This window comes from Halichondria panicea, chromosome 9, assembly GCF_963675165.1.
Source record: "Halichondria panicea chromosome 9, odHalPani1.1, whole genome shotgun sequence".
Taxonomy (NCBI): domain Eukaryota; kingdom Metazoa; phylum Porifera; class Demospongiae; order Suberitida; family Halichondriidae; genus Halichondria; species Halichondria panicea.
This window is the reverse complement of record NC_087385.1, coordinates 3,619,578-3,634,610: the sequence shown is the minus strand read 5'-3', so window position 1 is coordinate 3,634,610 and position 15,033 is coordinate 3,619,578. Positions and strand designations below refer to the sequence as shown.

The 15,033-nt window shown below is 40.0% G+C and overlaps 2 protein-coding genes across 5 annotated transcripts; one reads left to right on the top strand and one right to left on the bottom strand.

The window, feature by feature from the left end:
• The first annotated feature begins 11 nt into the window (after positions 1 to 11).
• On the top strand, positions 12 to 5,805 carry LOC135341831 (uncharacterized). 3 transcript variants are annotated; one of them, XM_064538499.1, is made up of 7 exons: positions 12 to 127; positions 274 to 328; positions 1,458 to 1,515; positions 2,386 to 2,501; positions 2,618 to 2,714; positions 3,167 to 4,411; positions 4,510 to 5,805. In XM_064538499.1, the coding sequence occupies exons 2-7, from the start codon at positions 275 to 277 to the stop codon at positions 5,751 to 5,753; spliced, it is 2,814 nt and encodes a 937-aa protein (XP_064394569.1). In that variant the 5' UTR covers positions 12 to 127; position 274; the 3' UTR covers positions 5,754 to 5,805. The 3 variants fall into 3 exon arrangements, with proteins under 3 accessions (XP_064394569.1, XP_064394570.1, XP_064394571.1); XM_064538500.1 differs by having other exon boundaries at positions 14 to 127; positions 256 to 328; XM_064538501.1 differs by having other exon boundaries at positions 27 to 127; positions 244 to 328.
• Positions 5,806 to 5,824: 19 nt separating this feature from the next.
• LOC135341839 (TNF receptor-associated factor 3-like) lies at positions 5,825 to 15,028 on the bottom strand. Of its 2 annotated transcripts, none has more exons than XM_064538510.1 (8): positions 14,874 to 15,028; positions 12,415 to 12,600; positions 9,684 to 9,738; positions 9,448 to 9,537; positions 8,996 to 9,055; positions 8,764 to 8,841; positions 6,834 to 6,989; positions 5,825 to 6,670 (listed from the first exon to the last, which is right to left on the bottom strand). In XM_064538510.1, exons 2-8 carry the CDS (start codon positions 12,588 to 12,590, stop codon positions 5,993 to 5,995), a joined length of 1,293 nt encoding a protein of 430 aa, XP_064394580.1. In that variant the 5' UTR covers positions 12,591 to 12,600; positions 14,874 to 15,028; the 3' UTR covers positions 5,825 to 5,992. The 2 variants fall into 2 exon arrangements, with proteins under 2 accessions (XP_064394580.1, XP_064394581.1); XM_064538511.1 differs by lacking the exon at positions 14,874 to 15,028 and adding an exon at positions 13,612 to 13,772.
• Between the last annotated feature and the right edge of the window lie 5 nt (positions 15,029 to 15,033).

Here is a 15,033-nt window from a genome sequence, read left to right as displayed (position 1 = left end):
AGAGAAGGTGTGGCTAATGAGCTAAACACACGATCAGATGGTAATTATATATTTATAGGCGAGTACCTAACCAACGTACCATAGTGGTAAAGTTTGGATCTATGAATTAACTTTCTTGGACGAAACAGTGAGTTAATAATTATGATGATAGTCTACATTTATTTATGGGGGCTAGGTAGATATATCTATACCTGTACCTGTGTATACTATTCTGTTATCTACTGTTTTAATAATCACATTTAGATCTATATGTAGGGTTATTTTGTTCAATAGAATGGATCAGCTGCAAAGATGCCTTCACAAAGGAATGCTACTCAAAAGATGCAGGGTGAGTATAGTCAGCTAGGTGAAACGACAAATGACCATAGGTGGTTGGCTATGGTCGCCCACACTATCACTAGCACAACCACATGAAATTGATAGTGGTTCTTTTATTAGAGCGGTACTGTAATTAGATGAAAGACGGTACATGTACACTGTAGTGTGCATGTGTATGCCTTACCGGAAGATCCAGAGGGGTTCCATTGAACCCCCCCTTTTGCTTTTATTGCTGACTAGGCTTTTTTGGCTGAGTGAGCAATTTATTGAGGTTACAGTACAGCACTACAAGTGGCTATTACTGTGGAACTAGCTCTCTAGGCCAGAAACAATATTATTAGTGAAGAAGTTTGTTGAAATACATCCTAGAAGAATGTCAGTACCCTTTTTTTACGTTCAGATTAGTTCATTGGGACAGTGCATGGGCGTTCTCCAAAAATTGCGCGCTGTTGGAAAACCTTTTTTCTTTTTCCTGGATCCGCCACTGGGTCCAAATTACTTGCTACAACCAAAATTAAATAACTAAGAGCCCAAGGCAACAAGTTCCTTCCAGCGATTTTGGGGACCTATTACTGTATATCTTCTAATTTATCGGACACTTCTAATTACCCCGGACACTCTTTTGGGCAATTTTTGTTGTTCTAATACAACGGACACTCCAGTGCTTTAATATTACATTTGTTCTAAATATCCGGATAAATAATACCTTGAAAAGTTGAGTTACATTCATATACGTCAGGTAAGACTGAGTGCTGCAGTTAGATAGCTTTGAGTAGCTAGTTTTAGATACATGTAGCTAGTGCAGTCGCACACTGTTCTATTAAACTTAGCTAGCTTGCATGCAGCTGCTTGCTTGTTCTAATTATTCCGTACACTTCGCATGCTTATAAAAATATGTTCCTATTATACCCGGACAATTTCCAAAATAATGATTTTTTGCTGTCCGATAAATTAGAAGATATACGGTAATTATTGAAGTCTCTGGCTACATGTAGCATGTTCCTTCGTTATACATCCTCTTGATCCACCGGAGTATGTTTTGTTGACTCCGTGCATTTGTTTAATGCAACCATTGTTCCTAAAATAATTTCACGCAGCTTATAAATATTCAGTATCCTCCTTTACGTATGCACATGTAGTTGTCATGGCGACCTCGATATGTGGAGATGATCCTGGATCCTGGCTCATTAGCAGGAGGTATGTGACAAAATTAATTATGTAACTAGTACGTACATTATTTGGTGGCCATTGTACGCCTACACGTATACCTTGTAAATGGTTGTTTGTGTCTTATGAACAACACATAAAGTTGACTAGTAGCTCTTACGGGATAGCATAGTGGTGCTCAATACTGTGGTACCTTAAGCAATTCGTGTGCCACGTACATGTTTAGCTGACGTTTAACTGTTGTGCAGTTGAGTTGGGATTTGTGTGTGTGTGCATGTGCAAATACTAGGCTATGAATATATTTTATTTTATTTTCCCATGCACCCCATTTGACCAAATTAATGAACCATGGCCAGCTGTTGATCTGTTTGTTGCATAGATATTTACAATGTAGCTAGGAATGTCCCTTACTTTGAGTGCCCTCAAACTGAATCCATACATACCCCATTGTATGAGTATGAAACACTTCTCAACAGCACGAGACGTTTCTATAATTATGTGAGCTAGCTAAATGATTATGATATCTGTCAATATAGAAAGCTTCCAAAAACTGCCTTTTCTTGTAATGCAGGATGCCAATAATCTGACTACCAAAGTAACCATTATTCAGTGTTGACAGTGTGCGCATCCTGTTTTAAATTAAGCCTGAAGCCTGTTAAGACAGCTGTGACTGTATTCTCACTAAACTGCCATTCATTAACACTTGCTTTTCCCATCACAATGATGCACTGTAGTTTCCCTGTTTGCAAACTTTAGGTAAAATATCCCACTAATGGCTTTTGTGTAGGTTCACAGCTGCATGTCTACAATAAATCATGTATATAGCTTTCCTACGCCTACATGCATGATTGTCTACACAATTTTTGTTGACGTCATGCACACTTTCATCCGACACTCTAGGTCATACCTACTCACACCAACTCGTTCTTTATGACCAGCACCGTCATATGTCTAAGAACAGGATCTCGTTTGAGGATTTAGTTACTGTCCGCTCCTTTCGTGACTGCATATTCCAGGTAATCAAGATTGTGTGAGCGTGTTGAGTCCGTCACTAAAACTACAGTCATGTAGTTGACTCAGTCACAACAAGTACTGGCATTAATTATCATTCCTTTAACTTTCTTTTTTCCAGGTCTTCATTTCAGATGGTAAAATTCTCCAGTTCCGGACTGATAGCATGGAGAGTCAGGCTCACTGGATGGCTGCCCTCAAAGTCGGTCTGGGCAAAGGTGGGTCCATTAATTATCTGGGGAAGTTTTGTATAGACATAGGATAATGGTGATAAACTTCTTTTGGTTGAATGCGCACGTGCTATGGTTCTGTCATGCAATAGCTGATACCTCTGAAATCATCTACAGAATTTTAAGTTCCCATTGACTGTCTTTCTGGACCCAGTTAGGATTAGTTTTAGGGTCTTGGGACAATTTAATGTACACTGGGGCCGTTTATTTCTGTAAATAGTCCGGGGGGAGGGAGGGTTTACAGTGGGACCATGCATCTGCAGAATGACTGCTTGAATTAACACATTCATGACTTTTAACACTACAATGTATCCAAAAGAAGTAGTTACAATTCGTTTTATCACTAGCTACTTAATATAACGACCCAGTAAAACTACTTGGGCGTTGCAGTGGTTTTAGGTACTAAGTATATTATGCTCCCCCAAACCACACATACACAGGTCACATTTTCCATGTCCGAGTCCATACGTCTAGTGGACTAGACCACGCCCTCCTGTACAGCATTGGCGTTAATCTTCCAGCTCACCGAGTTGGTCAGTTGGATCGTGTCCTTGTGTTAGCCTCTCCTATCAATGACATTAATCTCAACGCATGGGACTTGAATCGTGTCAAGGCATTCATGGAATCAGATGTCGGAATCAGAATGGAGATTTGTCCATCATGTATTCGAGAAGGGCAAAGTGTTCGAATCACATTCATAATGGAGAAGAAGTTTATCAACGATTGCATGCAGTTCTTGTTGAGAGAGGCTAGAATCCGAGACAGACCACAATTCGAAAATGGATTGAAAATTTATACAGTTCCACACCAGTGTGGGTACATCAAGCAACCGGACATCCCAGCCCCTCCCCTTCCTCCGCCTTACACGGAAGACGACACACAACCTCCACACCTCTCTCCAGAAAACTCCCATGATTCCAAACCTACACTTGGTATGTTCAACTCACCATCGATGGGAACCATCAACCCAGCATATCCTGTGAAGTTTTGGGATGAATCAACTGACTCTGGAACTGGGTCCTTTAGCAGAGATTCTATTGAAATTCATACCCAAACAGACGGCACCCTGAATGTCCCCGTTAGCAAGAAGACTTTGAATGATTTCCACTTGTATGTACCCCCAAGAACAATTCCTCGATTGAATCATGAGAGCTCAATTCCAGCCAGTGCCCAGCCATATCTAAAGTACCAACCTCACATGTACCATCAAAGTCGTAGTCACTATGAAGGACCATATCAAATTAGCAGCCGCATCATAATCACAGACTCGGGGGAAGTTCAATTCGAACGCAATATTATGGGAAACTTACCGCCTCAGGAGAACGGAGGATTGCTATTCAAAAAACAACTACCATTACCCCCCAGGGGTATCAGAGCCAATCCCAAACAGCCTCCTAGCAACAGTCCTAAGGTATTGTCTCGATCGAACTTCATTATGGAATCTACGTCTACAAGGGGAGGTACCTTTTCGAAGGTGATCAATGTAGAAGCACAACCTTCTCAACACGGGGCACGATTCTTGAGGGAGGAGGCTAACAAAAGAAAAGCTCCTACACCTCCCCCTGAGGTACCACCACATCCAACGTACAATCTCAAGCAGGAACGATTCATTTCAACTGCTCTGGGTGGTCAGCTAGTCCATCAATTGCCTCCGCTTCATGCAGTAACTCCCTGTGCCACTGTTGGTGAGTTGTACATCAGCGTGTACAGTTGTAATGATAAGTTCATATAGTTGCTGCTTGATTCTCCACTAAAATTGTTACCACATGCATACATCATACAGCTGAAGCCACACACCCTCAGCTGCCCATTTCGTCTCAAGTCCTGACAATCCCCCCCACCAGACTCACACAGAGTACCAGTGAAACAGGACTAGCCGCCAAACCTGCCAACTACTCCATAACGACCCTGTTCCCAAAGGCTCGACCAGCTCTGCATAAACGGAGTATCAAACGCACCAGTAGTGATTCTGAACTTTCCACATTTACGGGCAGAGGTGAATCTCAGTATAAACATTGGATCTCGATGTATGGGAATCAAACAGTAGCTGGTATCAAGTCTGCCTCAATGAAACGTGCTAGTCAAGTATCCGACACAAGTGATGTATACATCATTCCAACTCCACCGTCTTCGACTACTTCATTTCGAGAATTTGAGAACCCAATCTCACCGTCCTATGTAACAGAGTCGGAGTTTCTTCGAGATTTTTCCAAAACTGACAGTCCCTTGTCAGACAACAATGACAGCGCGTTCTTGCCTGAAGAAGGGGAGTGTCACTACGAAAACGATATCATTATCAAACAGATGATGAGCACGCTGTCGTCTGGTTTACACTCTAGTGTTGATTGTTTATATGACGACGTTTTCAGCATTTGTGAGGAAAAGTCTCTTCATTCAAGCGTCTCTGTTCCCACAAATAGTACTACTTCTAAGTACAGAAACTTGGATACAAGCTACTCCACCACGTCTGAAATGAACATCAACAACAGTGGCATTGCTAAGGCTTTGTCCCCTAGTGAACAGTGTAATCCGACACACAATCCTCAACAAAGAAAGCCTCACCCTCATCCTAGAAGGAATACAATGTCTTCCTCAAGCTTTGATGTACCTGAAACATCTAAGGGCAATGAAAACAACCCTGAGAATGGAATTTCGAGAAGAGAACAAATAAAAAGAAGTGATGCCACAGCACATGTTTTTATTGTCTCCTCAGAGGGTCCGAACACACCACTCTCACCAAAACATGTAACCTTTCAACCCAAAGAAGAACGAACTACCGCATTGACACCCCACATATCCACGCCTCAGTTGAAGAGTCGATCGCTACCAAGAAAGCCACCTGTCCCAAAACCTCGCAAGCAGCAGAATATGCTCACAACTAAAACAAATTTACCGAGTTTGTCACACCTGAGCACATCAGATGGTGAACTGGGTGGATCTCTGGAGCTGAAAGACAGTCGGCATTTGAGCAAATCCACTTTTACTATGTTGTACCGTGGAATAGAAGTAGGAGTGACACATTTATAATAAATTATTTATTGATCTATATACATGTATAGTTATTATGTATTTTATACTGTTCACTTGTTGGTTGCACATTGGGAATTACATTAATAATCTATAAATCGTAAACTTGAGTGCAAATAACACAACAATTATCTAATCGTAAACTTGAGTGCAAATAACACAACAATTATATGTCCTGCAACTAAATAAACCAAAATGTTCTATTGCACAGTACTGCAGCTATATAAATTATAGTAGAATTAGTCTTTCAGCTCATCTGGACCAGTAACAGCTTCAGGGGTTTCCAGCTTAATTCTAAAGTACAGAGTATCGTTGTGACAAAATGCTTGATCAGTAATAACAGAGAGAGGAGCAAATTCGGGGAAACCAGAAGCAACATTAAATGTGTCGACAGGCTTCTTGAAACTTGAGCTATCAGCATTTGGAATAAATCGGTGTGTGGTTGATCGTTCAGGGGTCAACGGATGATCCTGATTGATTAGAGTAAGTGTGACTTTGTGTTGAAATGGCCACGCAAGCAAATCATCGTACTCAGATTTCATCACAACGATAAAAAGTGATATATGGGTACCTTTCCCCGAACCATCCCCAAAGAGATATGCCCTGAGGCAAAGACGATATCCATGTGGACTAGTATAGAACGGAGGGCTGTAGAGTGACACCGTTCGACCAATCCTTGCCTCTCGCGCTCTTCTTGCCAGGTCGTTCACTTTCCATATGTACACGCCACTTGTTGACTTAACTTCAAGGATTTCGATTTTAAGATTCAACTCTTCTAAAACTGTCTCCATTCGTGGGAAAGTCTGTGTGAAGTGATCAACTGATGTATTTAGCTGTCTTAAGGTGCCCTTTTGTTGTTCGATGTCTGACACAAGTTGCGTGACTGTCTCTCGAATTTGGTCCAGTACTCGGGAGTTCTGTAAACAGTGGTGCATGTGCAAACAAATTTATTAAAGACATTGAACAACTAGCATAATTATAGCTCTAGATAAAAAATAAAAATATGGATATGCTATAGACAAATATAATTATGATTAGATAGATGACACACACTTTTGTGCACACACCAACAGTGCTCACCACGGCAGGCTCTCCATCAGCTGCTGTTCTTGAAGAGCTTCCTGGACTGGGGGCAATCCCATAAGCTGCCACACCCCTTCGTACCTCGTCAGTCAACAGTCTGAGCTGGCGCACTTCTTTCTCTAACGATTCAAGCTTTTTGGTGCACCTATTAACCTATACAAAATTTACATTCATATATAGTTCATAATTATCACTTAAAAATTGCCAATCAACTTGCAGCACTATAACCGAAGTTTGCAGAATCTTTGCAACACATAAATCTTTGCAACACATAAATAAAAGTTTTGAGCATTGTGCATTTCTTATAATTATGCTCTACATTGAGACCACAGTGTACACATATTTCATATAAGGAACGCTTAACGCTCCACGCTTTTATGGGTGTGTTGCAAAGATTCTGCAAACTCCAGTATACTGGAGTTTGTAGGTACAATGTATACATACATTGTACCTATGTATAGTAACGTTTAAGCACCGCGGTACTAAATGCGTCGATGAATGTTCAAATGTATTAGAGGTAATTAGGTGAAAGGTCAAGTGGTCCCGACTTCCTCTGGGGTAGATCTACAAATTTCACAATAATGAGTACTGCTTTTACATTGCATGCATGCAGTACGTGCAGCTTGCAGATATTTTCACTATTGCATAAAATACCTAGAAACTGCGAGGCTAATAAATAAGTCGAATAAAAACTTTGTATGAGCAGGTTTTTCTGCACCATTCTGAAAACACTAACTGCAACAGCCTTCAAATGTAAGCAATTATCCACAAATCAAAATCCAAGGCTATAGGCTTAGCAATCGTTGAGCACTGGAACACACAGACACAAACATGCACACATGCACTGTCAGCTTTACCCTATATTCCAAGACATAATTATAATGGTAAGGCTGCACTAATATCATGGATGTATTCCATCAATTATCATTACCAATAACAGAAAGTACTGTGAGGTGCTGATGCCTCGGTGGAAAATGATAAACTGTGATTGTTGCTGAAACAATGCAGCTTTACAGCTTTTCTAGGTTATTTAGGTGTTACATGCAAAAGTGACTTTAGCTCAGTGTTTAGCAGGGACTAAGCCATATTTCTGCTGAATATATATACACTCATGCATGTCGTATGTAAATAATACCGTATAGCGCGAACTTTTCGAGGGACTTAATTTTCGCGGATTTTGTGGGTTAGCAATCATTATGCAACGAAATGCTCCACGAAATAATTATAAGTGCCTCGAAAATTTCGCACTATACAGTATAGTTAGACACTGTTTAGGAAGTTTAGAAATACCCTCACTCATAATAATTATCACGTGACACTTTTTGAACAGTGTCTATAAGCATTATTTTTAGGTCATTAGCAACAATTTGATCACTGTACTACTCATCCTAGCTACATAATTTTCTGAGTGAACTAATAAGTGAGATTGAGTTGGATAAAATACTTCCACTAGCCAATCAGTTTTTTATACTATATAGCGGGTTATTTCGTACGGTGGAAATTTTCGGATATTTTGTATTGAAGAGCAAAATACGAAATTATTCTACCGCAATAGATTCAACGTCACTATCCTGAGCTGTACGAATATTTTAATATACGAAATCTTTAAATGGGGTATTTCATACGAATGGGTAGAAACTTTTTCACCAACTACCTGCTCCACGATATCGATAGCCAGTAATAATTACGAGCATTGACAAGTAGTACCATATAGCTTATAGCGGGTATATTTGACGAGCATTATGGTAACTACTGTAACGCCGGTCACACTGTCACTGCTTTAACCAATGTAACACCTGCTCCATGCACTAGCCACTACTGTAACACTGTGCTATACTGGTAACTACTGTTACAGTAACACTGCATGGTCATGTTGTCTTTGTAATAATTATACACAAGTTTTCTAGTCCAACAATCTGGCACAGACCTGTTTCTTTTGCTCCGACAGTTCAGTTTGTGTTTGCTTCAATCCATTTTCGAGTTGAGCTACATCTTGAGGCAGGACCTTGGAAATAAATTTTTATAAAATGATATGTAAATATCGAAGTAAAATGGTAACAACTAGTAGACTACACAAGTATAACCAAGGAACTCTTGGTATACCTAAGACAGGTACGACTAGTCCACTCATCTGTAAACTACTGCTACATTCAACTTACATTTGCTACTGCAGGTTTAGGTGTCACTTTCTGTATCTCCTCACAAATTTCGCTGTGCAACTGTAGAATGTAACAGAAGTGCGCTATTGTAGTTTTACTCATGCAGATACACAAAATAGAGAGAGAGAGATAAAACCAACGATGAAAAACCCTGTTTTATATGTAATGCCACATACAATTCTCAGATTTCATACAGCAGCTATTTTTTAGTGACGCATGAGTACACCGAATTCTTTTATAGCATATATCCCGCCTCTTACATGAATTTTGAGTACACTGTGTATAATTATATAATGAGAGTTGCATGACCTTCATGTTATAGCTTCATAATTCGAGTATAATAATGATATGCGATTTGCTGGGAATCCTAATTTACAGGGAGGCGATTGCCCTGGACGTACAATTATGTCACCCCACACAATTAACTCACACAACGTCTGGATTAAACATACCTCCCATTCCCCAATCTTGAACTTTTCTTGACATTTGCAAAGGACAGTGAAGCCTAGAACATCTTTCTGACAACTTCTGTCACTAAAAAACTGTAACAATATATACAATTATACATAATTATCCTAGGACACCATTGTTGAGTAATTTAGTTGAGCGTACAGCAACATTTTTAGGGTGTATTGAATATTATTAAACTACAGTGGTGATGTGGGTCTGAAGCATCCATTCACTTAACCTGGTTGGGCTTCTCAGGATCAATCTCATCCCCACACAAAGGACAGTTGAATAACCTGTAGAAAATTACTTGATAATCTTATTCATTAACCGGAGGCGTGTAGGCAGCCGCAGGTTATATTATATTCAAGCTTTCAGTAACTGTGTGAGGTGATGATATAAAAAGAAAAAGTGTGTGGCTTGACAAGTTGTAACTGATAGACAGGCATCACTAATATGATGCCTCTGAGTGGGATAAAATACATAATCGAAAGAATACCGGTAACCGAAAGACATAACAGAGACAGATTGCCTTAACACTGTGAGTTCTGGTAAGTTACAACGACATAGGTAGTGAAAAGTACAGGGAAATTGAGGATCAAAATGATTAAAAAAATTTAATATTATGATAGATAAGCTTGTTGTGAACGGGTTTTTTATCTGAAGCGTTCTGGTTGGCAAACTTGATATACTGGGTTAATTATGTTGGTAAGTTTGACAACTTACCGACATAACCCAGTTTCACAAAGAACAATCGTAAATGGTATAGCAATTTGAGCACGATAAGTCTTATCTTTGCATAGTTCATTCTAGTTTTGCAGTATAATTATACTTGGTGGCTTTACGTTGGGTTTTTCGAGGCGAGTTATGTCTTGTAGTAGGTTTGGATGCCACACTTCAGAACAGTACGTGAAGTGGGATCTAACCATCCTTAAGTAGAGAAGTATTTCGGTGAGGACAGGGCTGAGCAGCAGAAATTTGGGAGAGACTGCATTGTAGTTTTTGGTCCATGAGAGTGCGGTTGGCAGAACACTTCCCAGATCTCTTTGTTCGGTCACTGGTTGAAGTTGGTTTCCAACTTTGTGGCATCTGTGCAGGACTGGCATTTGTCATTGTTGAGAGCAACAGGTTGAGATGTTGTTAAGTGCAGTTTGTAGGGTATGTTGGCTTTCAGAGGAGTCCATACGCTGTATCTTACGAAAAGATATATATTTGAGTTGGCTCCACATGTCGGTACGTCATTCATTTACATCAGGAGTGTATGAACTGTTCACATGCATAGATCAGAAAAAGCAGAGGTCTAAGTGCACTTCGCTGTGGTACACCAGAAATCACAGGCCTGGATGATGAGCTGTTAAAACTTGTAAAGTGGGTACGACCACTTAGGTATGACTCACACACAATAAAGATGTCAGTTACCGGTTCAGTTAGTAATTCTGAACCTTTTTAAATATGGTAATTGAGCCAGAATGATGATTGTGATGGGAGGGGGGGGGGGGTCGGGGGTCGGTCAAATGTAGAAAACAGTTTTTGGGGTTGGCTGATAGTCTCTGTGCTAGGTTTATTACCTTGAGACCATCGAGTTATCAGCGTGTTTAAACTTAAATTGATGTGTCGTAATCAATTTGTAGTTGTTCTAGTTTACATAGCTTGCTTGCTTGCAGTAGTAAGTTTCCTTTTCAGAGAGCGAGTCAAGGTTTCACGTTACGGCTTACTTCCTTGTTGAACCAGTTAGAGTGGCTGTTGTGGATAACTCCTGACATTGGTAGTTATCTGTTAATAGTTGATGTGATGGCTGTTTTCCTGTTTTCAGTTCTGACCAGGCAGTATATACATTTTGGGAGGCTTGAGGAGATGGGTGGATTTTTGAAGAATAATTATACTGCAAAAGTTAGCTTGATTGTAGTTTAAAGTTAATTGCTTGTGGCATAGGCTGCTTAGTTGGACTGTGGGAGACAGGGACCTGATAGAAGACCAGTTATCGTTAGGGCAATCAAAAGGGAATCGAAAGAAATAATAAGATCCATATTGGTTCGAAATTTGGAAAGAGAGGTAAGCGTGTGATTGATATAATGATGGTGAGAGTGGTATAAATACAGACAATTATAATCGTTGCAACTTCGACTAGTTAGCCCGTAGAGGGAGGTGAGTATAATTGTCTTGACGGTAGGTGTTTTGATACTATTATCACTACTCCCACAACGTGACCTTCTGTCGTTTCTGTAGATCCGTCTGGTGTAATCTCTTGATTGGTAATAATTATCTCAGTTAGCCATGTTTCTGTTGATACACAATTCAAAATTAATGATTGGAGCTTTGATTTACACAATGAGAGTTCCTGGACTGTGCTTCAGTCTCACCATCACATAATAATTTATATTGGACTGTTGCTTCTTCTTAGGTTTCTTAACTAGTTAGCATCAGAATGTTTCACTGCCTGAGCTTGGGCTCTGGTATTAGTGCTCATCATTTAGAAGCTTCTGGTGCTTCTTTAATCTTTCTTGTAGCAGCTTCTTACTTGTACTGTGTTTATACGTGTATTCTGAATCCGCTTACCTTCAAGCAGGACCTGAAAGAAATTTGCTCAATCTTTTACGGATTGTTCTTTTTTCTTCTTTTTATAGTTCTTTTTTATCTTTATTGTTTTATCTACCTAATTATGCTGCCAACATTTTCTATGCCATGATTTTCTGGGATTGAGTCAGAGTATATGCAACTATTTATTATGGTTACATCGAAACATAGTTTCTAATTTACATACTACTTACGTTATTGGGGAGCCACTAAAACATTGGTGTATAAGGAGTGACTGGTGAGTCAATAATAATACTGGTAGCCCCGTTTACACGACACCTAATCCAGATTCTGGTGTAAACAGGGCTTAAGACACCGGTACCTCATGCATGGTTGATCAGGTGTGAGGCATAGCTACACTAGTAGTAGTACGTAAGATATCTTCCATTACTCCTTACCTCAAGGGAATGCAACCTTTACAGATTCTGTCCCCACATTCAATCTGCAGGGCTTGCCTCAGTATGTAATGACAATACACGCAACAATATCTTTTGAGATAGTCAGGCTCTAGTGGCTGGTTGTCTTTGTTGAGTATCTGACAGTCAAGAGTATTGTAGCCCTTCAGAGATGACATTGACGACTCTCTGAAAAATAAAGAAAGTAATATTTGATTTAGTTACACGAATCACTAACAACTAGAGCACTAAAGTGCAAACCCTCGGCTGGTGACATGATTACAGAAGAGAATTTATGCAGACGTGCATGTAGTGATGTATGACTGAGCACAGGAACTTAGGAGTAATCAAAACTAAATAAACTAGACTGGAGTGGTACATGAGATATGCACTGTGGACTACATATAGGTCCTAGGATCACAGCAAAGAAGCCTGGAGTCTCAGAAAAGTATTGTTCCTGGAGTAGGATCCCAGAGTCAGCTACTAACAGAACAGAGACAACAAACCAGTAACAATTCTAGCTTTCAATTGTAGTGACCCTTTTCCATTATTCCCGGTATGGGATCAATTCAAGCTGTAAATACGTAGGGTACCTCGAATAAAGGCCGTATGTAGTTAGCTAGCTAGCTAGCTAGCTGTCAACGTGAAAGTTCAAGCTTCTTAGCTTTTGCCCGCTTTTATACGACAACGAAGCTTTAACAGCGAAATCTGCCACTTTTAGCTGTATTGCCAGAAGCATGCAGCAGCCATTGTGCACTTTTGACTTCTGTTTCTTTAAGCTCCTCTTCCATAACACTGTTATTACCTGTTGCTCCAAGGGTTTAATGTATGTGGATCAATTTCCTTCCTGACGATCCTGATGACGAATTTTTCAGCATCAGGAAGGTTGCCTTGAAAGAATATGGTGCATCTAACACTTTCTGTTCCTTGCGGATGTCAAACCTACGCTGGTCTCTCTGTAACCTTTATCATTACCCGAGGCGCGCGTGGGCGGCCACGGGTATAGTAGTCCGTTGGTCTGTTTGTTTGTTTGTAATGTGTGAGTCTACTCACCTGCAATGCCATGGCACTGCGTTTACAGCATGGATAGCCTTCATACAACAAGTTATTAATTTTAATAGTGGCAGAATTTCATGTTAAACCTTCGTTGTCAAATAAAAACAAGCAAAAGCTAAGAAGCTTGTGACTGGGTCTGCTTACCTGGATGCTCTAGCACTGCGTTTACAGCATGGGTAGCCTCCACACAACAAGTCAGTACTTCTAATAGTGGCAGCTTTCGGTGTTAAAGCTTCGTTGTCTAATAAAAGCGAGCAAAATGTAGCTTGAACAGAACTTGCACATGCGTTACTTATAACTGAAGTGATCCTGTACCAAGAACGATGGAACAGGGTCACTAAAGTAGAAAGCTGTATATACCAGGAACAATGGAACAGGGTCACTAAAGTAGAAAGCTTGAATTATAGCTCCTGCTGCTTTAGCTGACTATCCTACTCCATGCAGAACCTGGAGCCATACTTCTCTGAGACTCCAGGCTTCTTTGCTGTGATTCTAATCCACAGTGCATAATATATATCTATAGTACCACTACCTGTTCTCAAATGTTCTCCAGTCTGGTTTAGTTTTATTGCTCCTGAGTTGCTGTGCAAGTCATACATGATACAACATCACTATATGCACTGCATTATATTTCTGGTTTCTTTATAATCATGTCACCAGCCGAGGGTTTGCACTTTAGTGCTCTAGTTAGACTCTAGAAATGGCAATCAGGTACTGTTATGTCACAAAAAAAGGCGAAACAAACTATCTACATAGACTTTGAAAGCTCTTTCGTATGTACATGTAGCAGTTTTTAGGCAGAAAGAACAGGTAGCAAGACAGCACTTGAAGCTTCTATATACACATTCTAGGCACTGATGTACAGGGAATGCACGCACGGGTATAATAATATAGGTAAACCACAGGCTGATGATTGCAGTGCTTGATTTATTTTACTAGCGAAACTGACTGTTTGACAAAGTATAATAAGTAGGCCTATATATTTATATTTATTATCAAAAAAGACACAGACACATGGAATTGCCATGACTCATGCTATAACAAAATATCAATAAGGGTCTGAGAAGGCTGCTAGATTTAGTACATCAATCAGTTATTGTGGCATGGGTATATAGCCTCGCAAGCCAGGCCTTGCGAGACTATATTAAATGGGCATGGGGTTGATCTGAAACAAAGTATTAAAGGCACTGTCTTTTAGTTTACGAGGCTAAGTGTATAAACAATAAATAGCTGGCAAGTGACTTTATATGGTGCTATACATATAGGAGAAACGTACGTCCGAGGTGGCGCATAATTAGGGGCCTTATTTAGATTACCAAGGCCCAAGGGGAAAATATATAATACATAAATGTCACATCACACACATGGTAGGTCTAGCAATACCATTCATGGGACCGGTACTGTACCTGTGTAACTGGATTCTTCCCTTGTAATTGTGTTATTGTTCGATCGACTGATTTGACATAATTTTATTGATGACTCGACATGACACGAGGAAAATAATACCCTGGGAAAATACCGGACTTCTCCGTCGTATAATAAAGCACATCCACGAGCGTATGGCGG